This window comes from Vigna umbellata, chromosome 3, assembly GCF_029865625.1.
Source record: "Vigna umbellata cultivar VRB3 chromosome 3, Vumbellata_1.0, whole genome shotgun sequence".
Classification (NCBI taxonomy): domain Eukaryota; kingdom Viridiplantae; phylum Streptophyta; class Magnoliopsida; order Fabales; family Fabaceae; genus Vigna; species Vigna umbellata.
The window spans coordinates 10,414,269-10,432,699 of record NC_142167.1 but is presented as its reverse complement, the minus strand read 5'-3'; the positions used below and the strand labels follow the sequence as shown (position 1 = coordinate 10,432,699).

Below are 18,431 nucleotides of genomic sequence, written 5' to 3'. Positions count from 1 at the left end.
TATATTTTACTTAATCATCCAAATAAACATATAGAAATTGAATTAAAAATATTTTAAATATGTTAACTACAAAAGTTAAATTCGAGCATTATATACTTTTTAGTTTTTAGTTATTGAGAAAACTTGAGTAGTCTCTTCTGATTTAGGAAATAACTCTCAAAAATCTTTTTTCCTTTTGAAAGATACACAAACGGAACAATCTAACTATTGTGTTAGAAGACTCAAATGATTCTTCCAATATATTATTTTTGGATCCAGTGAAATTCATAGATTGTCAAATAGGATTTTTCTTTGAACTATTTTTCGATTGTTAATATAATATATAAGAATAAAAGTACTATATACTTGATCGTAAAATATTGATTGCTTTTTAACTCTTATAATTATGTGAAAGTAAGGTATTCCAAATTTGAAAGTCCAAAGAGTTTTATAAAACTCTTCTTATGAACAAAACTATGAATAAAAAATATCCCTAAATTGAATTGAGTTCATGAATATAAGAAATAGTAAAAATTCTTGATTTTTCTCCGTGTCTCTCTCATTCGAAAATCTAATGATTACATTATATATATAATATGTGACTATTAATTTTAAATTCTCATAATCTTTTTTTTATCGTAATGTAACCATATTTATTGTTTTCTATAATAACTAAAATAATTTATTTGATGGGTTTTGTATATATGGGGCAAATCAAATGGATACTCACGCTAATAATTTTATGATTCGTCATGGATTGAAAACTTTTATAAAATAGATTACTTTTATAAGATTTCTTACTGGTATGAACAAATTGATAATTCATTGCAGTATTTTATTCAGATAAATAATGTAATATTCAAAATATAAGCAAACATTTATTGTTACATGCATACGAATGAATGTCTAAAATAGTAAATTTTGATAATATTTCAAGACCCAATTAAATTAGTTAAACTTTTATTCTATTTTTAAGAAAACCTTTTACTCTTCAGAGTTCAATACATGTCATTTCAATTAAAAATTTTAATTTTATCAAAAGTGAACTAAGGTTTCCTAAACTTATAAAATTATTTTTAATGAAATTGTTCAATTCAAATTAGTATGCATATTTCTTTTAAGATTCAAACTTATAAAATCATCAATATTTTTTCTCACCATATTCAAACAAAGTAAAATGCGATCTAATGTTGCAAACAGAAGAAGTTTTCAAATGGTGATTACATTTGTGTAGTTTTTCCTATGTATTTATTATTTTTAAAAGTATTGGAATATATTTACTAGATATATAATACGAGAGTCATCTAAAATCTATTATTTGTTAAATTTATTATATTATTGATTGTCAAATATCTATTAAACTTTTGTAAAAATGTAAAATAAAGAAATGAAAGCAAAAGATAAATATATTAGAAGAGACAAAATTAAGATACAATGGAAATAAGAGGTTTAATGCAAAAAGATGAATATTAGAAGAGAAAAAAAGAAAAAAAGGGTAACATTTTGCAACATCATAAGACTTCATTTATGTTAGCCGTCAAATATAGATTAGTAGTTAACAACAATTTTGTACTATAAAAAGGAATGACAGAGATGAATAGGAAGATCACAAATAAAAGAGCAAAAGAGTATGTGAGATAAAGACATGTGATGAGTAACATAGTAATGATCTAAAAATGCACTGGTTGGCATAAAACGATAATAGTTAACTTTAATTTTCAACTTGGTCGGTATTCATAATTTATTAAATATATTTTGACCTATCAATTATATATTCAATTCCGGATACAGAAATTTAATCCCGGGATTCGCACCTGATTAGCAAGAAAAGCTTTCCCTGCTCTCCTCTTAGCAATAATGTCTTCATTAATAATGTAATGAAACTAAATAAATAAAAGTAAATTATAAAGATCTAAAACTATACTGTGATCAAGTAACTTAAATTCGATATAAGTAAATAAAAGTTATTAATTTATTGCATTTAAACTAAATTTTTATTTAATAAATACTTACAAGTGGAAATATAATATGGAATGAATGAAATATAATATGGAAATGTAATAATTTATGTGTAATGGAAATATTGAATGAAAGAGAAAGTGGAAAAATTATGTTCTAGCTCTTGGACCTGAACAAACCCAGACCCAAAACTCTCTTCATCTTCCTGAAGATACCAGAGTTCCTTGATTTGTGGCTGGGAGCTGCTGATGCTAGTTCTCCTGCCACATTATTTACCAATCAATCATTACAAAAAAATAATAAACCTCGCTTAAAAATAACACAAAACATTTTTAATCCTTAAAATGCTCATTATTTATTTTTACTCCTAAAACTTTTACTCACATAATTTTCGTAAAATGTTTTTTGCATTTTTAATTTGTTTTTGTCTTAACCAATCAAGCTTTTCATTCTAACCCCTATGTTATGTTGATCCTTTGCTTTTATTCTAAAATATTTTGAATATAGACTAATTCAAAATTGATTTTATAAGGAAAATTAAAATATATATATATATATATATATATATATATATATATATACACACACACACACACACTAAAACACAACGTCAAGAACAAACAAAAAATAAATTATAAATCAATATACATACTCAAATAACTAATGGTCTTGTAAGAGAGTAATACATTACTGAAACAAAATTAAATAAAGCATCACTGATACAAAAATTTATTTAATGCTCTTGGATGAGAAATAGTAAAATTAGACAAGTTACATAACAAAGTACATTTTCGTCTTGAGAAAGTAATAGATTATTTTTCTTGTCTAATTTAATCATTATATGTTTTTTCAAAAAGTATATAAATAACTTTATTTCACTGTTTAACCAATCTCTAGAGTCCTTTCAGAACAAAAATTAGAATACGCAATATGGACAAACTGTTTTGAAAGAACTAAATTAATCTTTGAAAATTTCCAAGACATCAAAATCTATTTTATCTTATTACTTAATTATGATAGTACAAACACATAATAAAAATTGGTCAACTTCCTCCGTCAAAATCGAAATATATAATACAGCGCATATGAAATGCATTACATTGTATACTGCTGTGAATCATACCAAGCACTATGAAAAATGCTATCAACTATCAATATAGTCTTTTTCCAACACAAACTTGAAACCTATCACAACTATTGGTTCCTTTTCTTAATAGTCGCATAGAATCTATTAGGACGAGTTTTGGCACTTACTTTGTCATAGGAAAGAAAAAAAAAATCGAGCTTTTGACTTATACACGAATTTAAAAAAAAATTAAAAAAAAATCATGTACTAGAAAAATCAATTTCAACTCTTTTCCTATTTTTCTCTCCTATAGTAGAAACTCGTCCATGCATACCCAAACTTATCTATAAAACTATTTACCTAAATTCATTTATGAATAATAACTAATAGAGACATAAAAAGAAATAGATAACGGTAACCAAATTATTTTTGAGTCTACTGCTAATACATTGTGTTCATATTTTCCATGGCTTGTAATGCTAAAACAATACTAATCATCATCAGCTAACACTTTCCATTCCAAGTAACTTGCATTTAAGAATCACATAACAAGATCGACTACCATCACTGTACTGTTATTTGCTTACATTTAAGAATCAAACAACAGAACTACCATAATTGGAACGTTACCTGTTTACATTTACGAATCGCACAAATAAATTGACTACCGTCATTAGGATACAGCAACCTATTGATTCTATTCCCAAAGCAGTAACATAAAACAATTCGAATCAAATACCTGTACCTTCGGGCGCATTATACGGAGAAGGTGATTCGGAGTTTATTAAAAGATAAGGTTTTCTTGCCCAGTACTCTTGAAATCTCTGTTTAGCATACTCCTTGTAGTCAAAGTCGATTGTGTTTACTTGTGCCTGAACAAATTAATCAGAAGATGAGACAATGAAGAATGAGAACAAAATCACCACCCTCTTTACTACTCGGTGGCTAATATTTAGTATACATTGGATATGTAATAGTTAAATGTATAGAAATTCACATTTGCTTGTGGCAACTAAGTGCATAATACGTGCACCTCAGATGGGAGAATTTTGAAGTTAATAAAGACCCAAACACAGTATACTGCAGCCCGTTTATGCGGTGCAATATTTCTTTCTTGTCACTATGATCTTTTGGGTTAGTCATTTCTATATACACGAGTGATTGCCACAAAATAAAATGCATTTCAGATAGACTCAGAGATAAAGTTTATTTTAAATTTTAAGAGCTCCAAATTTTAATTTTTTCCCAAAAAATAAAATAAAATGAAAAGCCTTGTTTAAATCCACATCTAAAAGAGACACCTAACATAAAAACTTTCGACGGAACATATTCCGCATCAGTAGCAAATTCAGTTGCCAATAGTTTCATCAGCTGTAATAATGATAAACACTACCAACAAAAACAATTTACACATCGGAAAAATTCCGCCACTTTTTTCAGCAGCCCACCCATAATGTTTATATTTATTGAAATAGGGCACATTTATGGAAACGGTTTTATGGAATAACTTTTCCCTCTCTAAGGACTCAGCTACACGCATCCGATACTGCTAAGGAGCATAATTTAAACCAAAAATAAACTGAGAAATTGAATATACCGAGATTATTCCCCAAACGCCCCAGAATAGATGATTTGCAAGTGTATACTTTTCAATTTCTTGAAGTAGTTGCTCCACTTCATTGTCACTGCCCTGTTGACCTGCACTCAAGATCCACACGACACGATAATTACAGTCCTTAAGGAGATGCATGGTTATACAGGTGATCACATACAAGGACATATTTATGATTGATCTCTACAATTTGTTTAATTTGAATGATACAACTTGGTTAATCCAATCATGAAATAGATCATCAATATCCGCAATCTGAGAGCAAACACCAATTTTTCATTTCATGTTTTGATGTAGAATATAAATCAATCAATTTCAATGACAAAAGAACTACAATGCTACAATCTTCTAACACCATAGAGTGATTTGAAGTGATTCATTACCAGAGGCACTCAAGTATGCCAGCACAAATCTTTTACGCTCCTCAAAATCTGTCAAGAGAACCATAGAAATAGAAGTAATTTTTTCACAGAAAAAGATCAAATGAATGAAAGCAAGTAAAATAACATCCAGATGGCCCAATACCTGGATATTTATTGTAGTCAAGGATATGAGGCTCTTCTGTGTGATAGTTAGCAGCCATCTCACAGAAGTGGTTGGCTATATCAAATGCTACTGGATTATAGTTAGCGTATTCATAGTCCTATTACAAAAAAGTGTCGTTAAATCGTATTTGCTGACTGTGGTGTCTTGATCCCTTAAAAATAATACTAAGAATAAACCAGTTTATATATTTAAATAAATAAACAAAAAAAAGGAAAAGTACAAGATATATTTCATCATTCAGATTTCACAATCTCATATCCTACATGACATCAGTTAAATAGATTCCCTTTCTCCAAAGAAATATAAAAGAGAGCACGAGTAATAAAGAAACAGTAACATTCATCAAGCTATAACTACGATCGCCCAAAGTTTTGCACCCACATATAAAATACCATCATCATTACGGTATTCCTTATAATGATCCTTTTCTTCCACTTTTGATCAAGGATAAATACATATATTTCTACAATTCATAATGATGATATAAAAAGTAAAAGTGGAAACAGAAGTTACAATTGAGTTAGAACATGACTTCCCCATTTTCCTAAGAGAATATAAAGTTCCCAGTTGCCAACCCTTACTATGGGAAAGAATGAACAAGGTATTACTACATTCTTGGACATGAAAAATATTGAGACTAATAATTTTTTTTTAAAACTCACAACAAATATCAAATATGGGAATATTACATTCTGAATTCACATTCGTAGGAATAATTTTTTAAGCCAAGAACCAAACACACTTTTTTGGCGGGGAGTTGCAGGACTTATAGTAATAAAACATGCTTAATCTTTTGGACCATTGCCCGTAACCTTGTGCAACTAGTCTTTTTGACAGGTACAATTCATCCATAACTTTTGGTACATATCAATAAACTGGGTCCACAAGACATTTTATGATGCAAAAAATTGCTACTACTGAGAAAATGATTTTATGAACATATACGAAAAAAATTTTGAAACTTCCAGAAATTCTATTATGATAGAAGAACTACTTATTTCCTCATAGAAGCACCCTTGAAACATTAAATATTTACAGCATTTCCCCCATAAACTAGCACAAAGAGAAACTCACTATGATGGTCACAGAATTGGTCTCTTCATCAAGCATTATGTTACCATATTGTAAATCATTGTGACAAAATCCTATCATTTGGTGTGAGCCTGATAGTTCCTTTTCCAACATGGCGATTTCTTTGTCTATTGTGTCCAAATAAAATGCTTCAACTTCTTTAGGGGATGATAAACGTTTGGCTTCACTAAGCCAATTTCTGAAACAATGGAGAAATCATCAAGTAGTAACTAAAATATGGAAGTATCAAATAATATTATTTAAATAAAATTTATAAAAGAGCTGGTCCCTTATTGCCTTTTCAACATGTATAAACTTTCTTTATGTACACTTTCAATGGAGATGCTGGATCAGGTGTTCAAATAGCACATACCGCAATTTATCCCAAAGGTGGACTTCCTTTTCACCAGGCATATCTAAATCATGAAAATCCTTCAATTTGGCCGCTATAAGAGCAGAAATGGAAGGATCACGTAGATCAGCTGCTGATAATGTCTGATAAATTCACCCTCAAATATATGAGCATGTCAAGTTCTTAACTAGCGTGCAGAGGTCAATTAAAAAAGAAAGGAACAGTGCTTAACTTTTACATATCATTTATATAGCAGGATAAACTATGAAAAGCGGGTGTACTTTAGAGAAGTTGTGCACAATGCGTTCAATCTACAGTTTACATTCATGGACCAGATAATAACTTATTACTAGGCACATTTATTAGGACTTAAATTATAAAATATATCAAATTACCCGTGCGTGGATAAACTCTTCAACACGACCATTTGCAAACCGTCCTAGTAGACGAGGACCTTGCCCGTTCTTTGACATAAATTCAAATGTTTGAATCTCCTGACTCCTATCAAAGAACACGTCCACACCCTCGCCATAAATTCTAACAATAACCTTTCGTGAAGTTTCTCCTGTCGAAGTTGGCCACTTTATCTGAAATACCTCGTTCGTCATTGCTCCTTTGAGAGGGAAGACCTGCAATGCATTTGCATCAAGTACATCCTCCCAGTGACTAGCCAATGATTTCAGTATCTCCTGTGCTTCTTCCGGAAGGCGATCTGATTTGCAGGCTACAGGGGTTTCAACTGCATTTTCTTTTATGTTTGCTGTAGCATTTGCTTGGTTGCTTACAGAAATTTCTGCAGCAACTACAATGCTGTTTATAGGACTTTCTACACCACCAGCTTCGTCCTCCATACCACTTATTGATGCCCCTGCTTCATTGTGTACAGAATTTTCTGCACCACCTGCAATGTGTTCCTTTGCGGGAGTTTCTGCAACACCTGCTAGATTGTTTACCATATTTCCTGCAATACCCACTTGTTCACTAGTAAGATTTCGTTCAACATCTGTTTGGCCACTTACAGGTCTTTCTGCCCCACCTGCTTGGTAGTTCACAATATTTACTGGACCCTTTAACTGATCGCTTGTAAGATTTTCATCACCACCTGCTGTCTGGTGATTTACAGGATTTACAGAAGAATCATCATTGTTTTTCACAGGATCTTCTGTAGGACCTGTGATGTGTTTGTCCTGGCTTTCTTTTCCACCACCTTCTGTTTTGTTCACAAGATCTTCAGCTGCACTCATTGTGAAAAGCTTCCAAAACTTCGAGTACAGCAAAGACTAACTTCAAATATTAAGTTTCCTTTATTTATGAATTCAAGACCTGAAAAGTAGTTGAAAAAACAAACGTTTAAATCATCAAAATGATATCCAAGAAATTCTCTCTCCTTCCAAGTTCCTTCCAAGGGAAATAGATAGTTTGATAAAGATAAGACAAAAAAGAAATGGAGGACTAGAGAAATAATCATATATAGATAATCAGATAAGTGTTTCATTCAAAACAAAATAATGAAATAATCCGAGACTGATGTAAATCAGAAAATTAATCCCAAGATCTTTATTTAGCATTGAAATTGGTAAAAAGTGAGCCAGTATCTCATTTATTTTCCGTTTAGCAAAGATATAAAACAAAGGCCTAAATTGTATAATAGCCACTCCAATGACATGATGCCAATCTTATATAAAAAAATAAAGATTAGGGAACAATCAATGTAAAACTTCGAAAATTTTAAATTAGAAAATTGAGTAGATAAAAGGCACACATTCAACAACCAAAAATCTCCAGAAAATCATACATCAAGCTGGTAAACAAAAACGCTATCGAATATTCGAGAAGGGTGTCGATTAATTTCTATCCTATATCTTAGCGTTCAAACAAAGTTTCAAGCATTGCATCATCCTTCTGAAATCTCAACGAAGAACGCGATAAACACAGAAATACACATTCAAACAAAACACTTCACATTCCCCTAATTCCACAGACTAGGCTCTCTGTTTACGACGCACTGATTGCAAACGTGAAAACACATCCGAAAAGATAGAAAGGTAATCAAAAGCAAACACCAGACAGATCTCAAACGCCACAAAAATAGAGAAAATTTATCCAAACACGCAGCACTGAAGATTATTTCAATTGGAATAATTGAATATCATTAAAACGCAAACCTGAACGAATAAATTAGGCACGGCATTGAATATAAAGAACGAATCAAAAGAAATGAAGATCACAAAACACGAACCTGAACGGATAATTGGAGCCGGACACATTGAATAAAAGGAGAGAATTAAAATAAAATTGAAGATCATGACAAACACGAACCTGAACGAACAAACGCATAAGAAAAATGAGAAGCAATGAACGGAATATTTGGAGGAGAACCACGAGGCGGCGGCCGGAGATATCGCCGCCGGCGAAGAAGTTGTTCGATGAAGAGAACGGAATATAGCGAGAGAAAGAGAGAGTAACGATTAAGAATTTCGAGGGAAATGGGCTTCAGTATATATATATATACGAGAGGGTGAAGGGTTTCTAATTTCTTTTCCACCGCCAATGAAACAAAAGGTGGTGGAGGCTGCTTCTGCATGCTACACATTAATTTCAATTTCGATAATTTTTTTATTAGGGTTAAAATTAGATCGCTGATTTCTATAATTAAAGGATTCTAATTCTTCTTCCAAACAATAGTTATAAATGGACTGTTATTCTATTAGTCATGTTAGGTGAAGAATATTTTTATTTTTTAAATAATAAAAATTAAAATTGTTGGCAATTTCATATAGTTAAAATGTCATTTTTCTTAATTTAAACCATTCAAAAAGTAATGTATCGTACTCTTTGATCAATTTGAGTTAGAGCAAGTGAATAAAAATTAGTATTAGTTCTTGGAGGTTCTTGAAATCTAATTATCATTAAAAGTTTCAATTATATTTTCTTTAATACTAAAAAATTCTATAACAAACATAATATAATAGTACTTAATTATCATATGGTCATGCATGATTAATGATTATACGTGATTCACATTACAATTTTTAATAACAAAATTGAGTTGATGTAAAATTAATTTTTTAGAATAAAAATTCTATTTATACTTTAGCTTTTTATTAAACAAATATTTATATTTATTGTATTAAGTCTTTTATAATTTTTTAAATATTCATTCTTGATCTTCATGAATATATAATTATACAAAATAAATTTGATACAAATTTTAATATTACAAAAATAATTATTTTCTTTATTTCTTTATTTAATACATATTTTTGTATTCACAACATATTTTAAAATACGCTATCAAATACACAAGTATTTCAAAATATAAACATTATCAAACACACAAGTATTTCAAAATATAAGTTATGGAATTAACACAATTAAAAAAAAAACTACAATCCAATGTTTTTGAATTAATTTCTTCATTTTTTTCTATTCAATTCCGTGTTATTGTTTTCCTTAAATCCTATTTGTACTCCCATATATATAATATACTATAATTAAAAAAAAACAAAAAAAACAAAATAAAAGACACACCAAATGCAAAAATGAGCTAATTTTCATAAAAATAAATCAATTTAAATATATTATATCTTTTATAAAGATTGTACAAATAAATATTTGATGTAAAAAAAAAATCTAACGATGAAGATGACATATCTAAACTAAAATTTTCCTTCTAAAATATTAGTGTATTGAATGGAATCTTAAAACTTTACACTTGTCTTGCTACCAAAGTCTTCCATTAATATTTCATTACTCAATACCAATGTCTAATAGCTCTCTAAGTATAATAATTTTTCATATTATACTATCTGTCATGTAGAGTCTCATTCTACTCATACTCCCAAAGTCCCCTTCAACACAATAAACAACAATATTTTCTCTTAAAAATAACTACTAGAACTCAAACTTCACATTATCAAACCAAACAAGTTCACAAAAATTTTATATTTACAAAAATAATTCAATACAATCATCACTACAAGTTGTAATATGAAAAGAGGAACTATATAATAAATAATAAGTTACTTCTAGAAAGTAAATATTTCATCAAATTATCACCCGATACCCATTAACCACTAGAATTCTAATGCCTAATGACACACCACCGCTCAACAGTAGTGAAACAAAAGCTATATATACTTCCCAAAATCCCTATAACGACATTCAACATTAGGGACCTCGAGCCTAGCGTTGCCCGCGAAGACAGAAAAACAATATTCATATGCGTTCAGTATTGTGAAAACTATATACGTATGAGATTAATTTTCCTTGTGTTAAATATACACATAGAGTATTGTATTTATAATAGAAAAAATACTAGCTAAGTCCAAAATACAAATAATGAATAATAACAAATTAACTAAAGATAAAAGATAAGATATTTATCTAAGATATCTAATAATATAATATATCTAACACTCTCTCTCAAGTTGGTGTATACAAATCAAATGTACCAAACTTGTTACAAATATAATCAATTTTTAGCACTTGAATTAATAAACTCAGTCTTGATGTCTCCAGATACAATCTTCTCTCTAATGAAATAAGAGTCAATCTCAATTTGTTTGATCCTCTCATGAAAGATAACATTGAAACTAATATGAAAAGTAGCCTAATTGTCACATATAAGTGTCATTTGAGTGACATCTCCAAATTGTAACTCTCTAAGCATTGCTTAAGCAAAAAAAAAAAAAAAACTCACAAGTGATTGAAACCAAAACTCCGTATTATGCTTCTGCATTAGATCTTACCACAACACTTTGTTTATTGCTTTTCCAAGAGATCAAGTTACCACTAATGGAGACACAATATCTGAATGTAAACCTTCTATGAGAAGGAGATTGTTAACACTTCGACAAGTGTACCGAATCGTATCAAGTAATAATAATTGGTAAGACCAAGTATCGTTTCCCTAGAGACTCACGGCCTAAACATTCATATGGTTTCTTGATTAATTAGGACTTGTAAACAAAATCATTGTGTTTATATTGTGGAAATTAAATATGAATGCAAGTTTTGATCAATTGGATTGAAAGATGCAAAGGTGATTGATATAAAATATGGAATGATTATGTTGTTGGGGTTTTCGATTTATCCTATCCACTCTCATGTATTTATGCATTCATCTTCTTCATTAATGTTAATGTCACTTTCTAAATTACCTTAAACTCGATGTCTCGGTGAAGAAAGCCTACTCCTAATTACTAAATTACAATGTCTTGTATCCCTAACAATTAATCATGCATTACATTCGCACAGAAGCTTAAAGGCAACCAACCCTCCTATCCCTCTGTCTAGGTAATATTACTTTTGAGAGAATTTCCCCAGTTCTAGATTTTCTCATATGTGTCCATAGTGACAAAATCAATAATCATGCAATTGAATGAGTTAAACAAGGCATGCATAGAGTGTAGAGGAAAAACCCTAACAATTAATGAAGTAAAGCATTTTATAATAAGAATCAATTCGATACATGAGAGTTTCAAAGGATTACATCGTTTCCCCAACAACAATAGAGGTTTAGTTCACCATAGACATGGTGAAACTAGATGAAAATAATAAAAATAATGAAAGATAAAACCCTAAAAGTTGAAGATCGGAGCTTCCGCATCTAAAATCCGCCTCCAAGGGGTGAAAGGAGTGTATTTTTGCCTCTTTCTGTCCAAAGATGTGAACCCTAGAACGTCCAAGTCCTTAAATAGAACATAAAAATAACAGAAAACAGGTCCAAGCCCACGTCGTTGGCGCTCAGCGCCCCAAAAGGGTGCTCAGCGGTAGCTGTGACACTAAATTGACGCTCAACGGTGGCGCTTAGGCGTGAGACAAAAGAAATTAGCGCTCAACGTCCTTTTTTTTACACTTTGGTTGACTTTTCTGCACTCTGGTTGACTTTTCATTCTGGTTGACTATTTTGCACTCTGGTTGACTTTTCTGCATTCTGGTTGACTTTTCTACATTCTGGTTGAGTTTTCTGCATTCCAACTATTTTGTACTTTAACTTCTTTCAAATCATTCCAATAGCCTACAAAATCAAGAGAATTTAGTGATAAAATCATCAAGTATAACCTCAACTGTCTTATTCACAAAACTAAAGCAAAAACATGAGTTCAAGCTAGTTTCTAAATCATAAAGGGTGTTTTTAATATCAAAATTAAGTATAAAAATAATGGTATTTCAACCGTTATCACAACCCCAAACTTAGAACTTTGCTTGTCCTCAAGCAAACAAAATGTAACTTAGCTTTCAACCAATCCATACAATGGTTTCAACAATTTCAAAACCTTTTCTTTCAAAACAAGTAATTGCTCAAATAAGTTTATCATAAAGAATAACAATCAAGATGGATAAATGCCTTGATTCAATTAAGCTCATTGTGGTGCTCATATAATCACAAAATATTCAATAGATGCTATGCTCATGAATGATCAACCAAGCAAAGATGAAATCATGCATACATGGAACTATTCCTCACCAAGAAAAGTGTTTCTCTCAAACACACAAGTGTATAAAGAGGTGACTCATTCACTCTACTATCACAATGTCACATGAATCAACTTTTCCTTTCATTATTTAACCACAATCAAACACACTCGCAAGCAAGTATCATCACAAGGGCTTTTCTATGGCTTGTAACGTGGTTGGGCTAAAAAGAAAATTGGTTTTTTCGGATCACAAAATCCTTGAGTTAAGAGAGTGATAGACAAATTTATGATCACCAAAATATGATGTCACAAACTTGTTGAACAATCGGCAAGTATGACCGAATCGTTTCAAGTAATAAACTCGGTAAGACCAAGTATCATTCTCCCAAAGGACTCACGGCCTAGTTTAGTTATGTGATTTGTTGATTAGCTAAGACTTAATAACAAAATAATTGGAGTTTAATATGCAAGACAGAAAATAAACATGTATGCATGAGTTTTGATCAATGGCAAAAGCAAAAGACAGACACTTTCAATGAAATATATTGATGAATATGTTGTTGGGGGTCAATTTCATCTTATCCACTCTCATATATTTTAGGAATTCAACATTCAAGTCATCATTGTTAATGCCACTCTCTAAATTACCTTTCAAGAAGGCTTCTCCCTAATTACGAGTTCATACGATTCCTAGCATTCCTAATAATTAGTTTTTTTAGCACAGGAGCTTAAGGCAACCAATATACTATTGGGAGAAATTCCCCGGATCTAGACTTCCCCGTACGTTCCCGTATCGACAAAACCAATAATCATGCATTGAATGAGTTAAACAAAGCAAGCATTGAGCAAAGAGGAAAAACCCTAACTAATGATGAAAGAAAGCATAAATCTTAGATTAAGATGCAAGCACAAATTCCATATATGAGAGCTTCAAAAGATTACATTGATTCCCCAACAAACATACAAGGTTTAGTTCACCATATTCATGGTGAACCTAGATGAACAATAATGAAAGAATGAAAGATAAAACCCTAGAAAGGTGAAGAGGTAGCCTGAGCATCCAAGATCCTCCTTCAAAGGGGTGGAAGAGAGAGTGTTTGCTTTGTTTCTGCCAAAGATACCAACCCTAAGACATCTAGGTCTTTAAATAGGACATAAAAATAATAGAAAACGGGTCCAGGCCCAAACAGATCATAAAATCGCATAAAACTGGCCCAAAACTCGTCTGATTGACTTTTTTGTATTCTGGTTGACTGGTTGACTTTTTGGTTGACTGGTTGACTTTTCTGGTTGACTGGTTGACTTTTCTGGTTTCTGGTTGACTTTTCTGATTCCATCTCTCTCCTTCTTCACTTCTTTCACTAAATTCACCTTAAAACCTGCACAAAAACACTGAAATCAAGCATAAACCTGTCCAGCTCTCTTATTTCTGAAAATATGGATAAAAACATGATTTCAAGCTAGTTTCTAAGTGTAAAGGTTGCTTTTTGAGTCAATTTTAGGCATGAAAATAACAGTTTTTCAACTGTTATCACAACCCCAAACTTAGAACTTTGCTTGTCCTCAAGCAAACAAAATGTAACTCAATCTTCAACCAATTCATATGATGGTTCACTCATTCACAAATCCTTTTTTTCAAGATAAGTAACAACTTCACTCAAACTTATGACCAAGAGTTCAATCAAGATGTGCACATGCTTTAGTGTTCACAAAGTCATTTAAATTCCAACAAATGCTATTTTTCATGAATGATCAATCAATTAAGCATGGATGTTCATGTGCTTATGGAATATTTCCTCACTAGGTAAAGTGTTTAACACACAAGTGTATAAGAGGTAAAGTGTTTCACTCATTCACTCCACTATCACAATGTTACATGAATCAACTTTGCCTTTCATTTTACCACAATCAAAAACATTCACAAGCATGCATCATCACAAGGACTTTTCAATGGCTTATAATGTGGCTTGGCTAACAAGAAAATTGGTTTTTCTGGATCACAAAATCATTGAGTTAAGAGAATCATAACAACACAATTATTCTTATTCTTCCCAACTTGCCTTTGCATTTGAATTGAGCTTTGCTTCTTTTTCTTTTCTTTTCTTTTTCTTTTTTTTCTTTGCATATTCTTACTTTTTAGCTCTTAGCTCAATGCTTTTCCTTTTTCATGTTTTCCCAACAACCCCAAACTTGAACATTTAACAATACCACACAAGATGTTCAACTTAACTCAAGGTAAAGATTTTCAATCAAGGGTTTTCAGTGTATGTTCAAGGCTAAGGGTTCAAAGGATAGAACACAAAGTGTTCTCTTTTAGTGGGCTAACTTTATGAATTTGGCCAATAAAAAGGGTTCCAACAAACGGCCTTGATCACATGATGCAAAACAAGCAATTGATTCAATCATAGAAAACCTGGGCAAAATCATTCATGTTTCCAAAGTAATAGCATTCAATCAATAAAAACTCTGGAGCTCAAAACCTCACATATAAGCTCATTCACATTTGACATACACATCCTGCTTAATTTCACAATCACAATCATAATATCCTGCATTTGTTCACAAAGCTTGTGAATCACCTGTATAAGAATTTTAATGTGCACATCTATCTCAACATCAATCAATCACTAATCATCATCAAGCATTACTTATCACACAATCACAGTTAATAGCAAACCATCATAACAAACCAGGTTTCCAATAGAGTACATCAAACCCTAATCTAAAACAAAAAATAAATAAGTTTAGAAAACTTAAACCAATAAAAGCATAAGCATATGATAGCATTCATCAGTAAATGCTATCTTAGCTCCTCATCAATCTGAGCTGTCCTCTGATGGACAAATTTATGAACACCAAATTATGATGTCACAAACTTGTTTTCAATCGGCAAGTATGACCGAATCGTTCAAGTAATAAACTTGGTTAGACCAAGTATCGTTCTTCCCAAAGGACTCACGGCCTAGTTTAGTTGTGTTGGTTACTGATTAGTTAAGACTTAAAAGACGAAATATTTGGGGTTTAATATGCAAGACAGAAAATAAACATGTATGCATGAATTTTGATCAATGGCAAAAAGCAAAAGATAAACACTTTCAATGAAATATAGATATGAATATGTTGTTGGGGGTCAATTTCATCTTATCCACTCTCATATATTTTAGGAATTCAACATTCAAATCATCATTGTTAATGCCACTCTCTAAAGTACCTTTCTAGAAGGCTTCTCCCTAATCACGAGTTCATACAATTCCTAGCATTCCTAATGATCAGTTCATAAGTGCATGAGCTTAACGACAACCAATATCATATTGGGAGAAATTCCCCGGATCTAGACTTCCCCGTACGTGCCCGTATCGACAAAACCAATAATCATGCATCGAATGAGTTAAACAATGCAAGCATTAAGCAAAGAGGAAAAACCCTAACTAATGATGAAAGAAAGCATAAGTCTTAATTAAAAGATGTAAAAACAGATTCCATATATGAGAGTTTCACAAGATTACATTGATTCCCCAACAAACATACAGAGTTTAGTTCACCATATTCATGGTGAACCTAAATGAATTACAATGAAAGAATGAAAGAATAAACCCGAGAAAGAGAAGAGGAAGCCTCAGCATCCAAGATCCTCCTTCAAAGGGGTGGAAGAGAGAGTGTTTGCTTCGTTCCAGCCAAAGATGCCTAACCCTAGGAAACCCTAAAGTTTATATATCATTCGTAAATTACAAAAAGTCAAGTCCAAGCCCATTAAAGTGCCGCTCAGCGGTAAAATACCGCTCAGCGGTGAGTGCGTGACTTGTTTGCTCCCCTTAGCGGCCATTTTGCCCCTCAGCGGACCTCCCGCAAGCTCCTGAGTGCCGCTCAGCGGTAAACTGCCGCTGAGCGGTGACTTCGGCTTCTCCTTTTGCACTTTTTATTGTCTTTTCTGATTTCATCTCTCTCCTTCTTCACTTCTTTCACCAAATTCACCTTAAAACCTGCACAAAAACACTGAAATCAAGCATAAACCTGTCCAGCTCTCTTATTTCTGAAACTATCAATAAAAGGCATGATTTCAAGCTAGTTTTTAAGTGTAAAGGTTGCTTTTAGTATGAATTTTAAGCATGAAAATAACAGTTTTTCAACTGTTATCACAACCCCAAACTTAGAACTTTGCTTGTCCTCAAGCAAACAAGATGTAACTCCATCTTCAACCAATTCATATGATAGTTCACCTCATTCAAAAAATCTTCTTTCAAGATAAGTAAAAACTTCAATTAAACTTATGACCAATATTTCAATCAAGATGTGCACATGCCTTAGTGTTCACAAAGTCATTTAAATTCCAACAAATGCTATTCTTCATGAATGATCAATCAATTAAGCATGGATGTTCATGTGTTAATGGAATATCTCCTCACTAGGTAAAGTGTTTCACTCACACACAAGTGTATAAGAGGTAATCACTCATTCACTCTACTATTACAATGCCACATGAATTAACTTTCCCTTTCATTTTACCACAATCAAAAACATTCACAAGCATGCATTATCACAAGGACTTTTCAATGGCTTATAATGTGGCTGGGCTAACAAGAAAATTGGTTTTTCTGGATCACAAAATCCTTGAGTTAATAGAATCATAACAACACAATCATCTTATTCTTACCCAACTCTCTTTTGCATTTGCATTGAGCTTTACTTCTTTTTCTTTTCTTTTCTTTTTCTTTGCCTATACTTCCTTTTTGGCTCTTAGCTCAATGCTTTTCCTTTTCCATGTTTTCCCAACAACCCCAAACTTGAACATTTAACAATACCACACAAGATCTTCTACTTAACTCAAGGTAAAGATTTTCAACTAAGGGTTTTCAGTGTATATTCAAGGCTAAGGGTTCAAAGGATAGAACACACAGTGTTCTCTTTTAGTGGGCTAATTTTATGAATTTGGCCAATAAAAAGGTTTTCAACAAACGGCCTTGATCATATGATGCAAAACAAGCAATTGATTCAATCATAGAAAACCTGGGCAAAACCATTCATGCTTTCAAAGTAATAGCATTCAACAATAACAACTCTGGAGCTCAAAATCTCACATATAAGCTCATTCACATTTGACATACACATCCTGCTTAATTTCACAATCACAATCATGATATCCTGCATTTGTTCACAAAGCTTGTGAATCACCTGTATAAGCATTTTAATGTGCACATCATCTCAACATCAATCAATCATAAGCATCATTCAGAATTACTTATTATACAATCACAGTTAATAGCAAACCATCATAATAGACAAAATTTCCAATTGAGTACATCAAACCCTATTCTACAAACATAAGTGATTGATAAAAGAAATCCTGCTCTAGTGCTTTGAAAAACTCAGCCCCATCAATGATGCTCTCTCCCAACCCCAAACTTAGATGGAAAACTAGTGAGACAG

General features: G+C 31.7%; 1 protein-coding gene across 1 annotated transcript; it reads right to left on the bottom strand.

Moving 5' to 3' along the window:
* Nucleotides 1–1,960: 1,960 nt before the first annotated feature.
* On the bottom strand, nt 1,961–9,139 carry LOC124832838 (putative choline kinase 2). The gene is made up of 9 exons (XM_047307156.2): nt 8,905–9,139; nt 6,981–7,908; nt 6,607–6,728; nt 6,237–6,432; nt 5,142–5,259; nt 5,000–5,047; nt 4,602–4,702; nt 3,744–3,876; nt 1,961–2,198 (listed from the first exon to the last, which is right to left on the bottom strand). Exons 2-9 carry the CDS (start codon nt 7,827–7,829, stop codon nt 2,095–2,097), a joined length of 1,671 nt encoding a protein of 556 aa, XP_047163112.1. The 5' UTR covers nt 7,830–7,908; nt 8,905–9,139; the 3' UTR covers nt 1,961–2,094.
* Nucleotides 9,140–18,431: the final 9,292 nt, after the last annotated feature.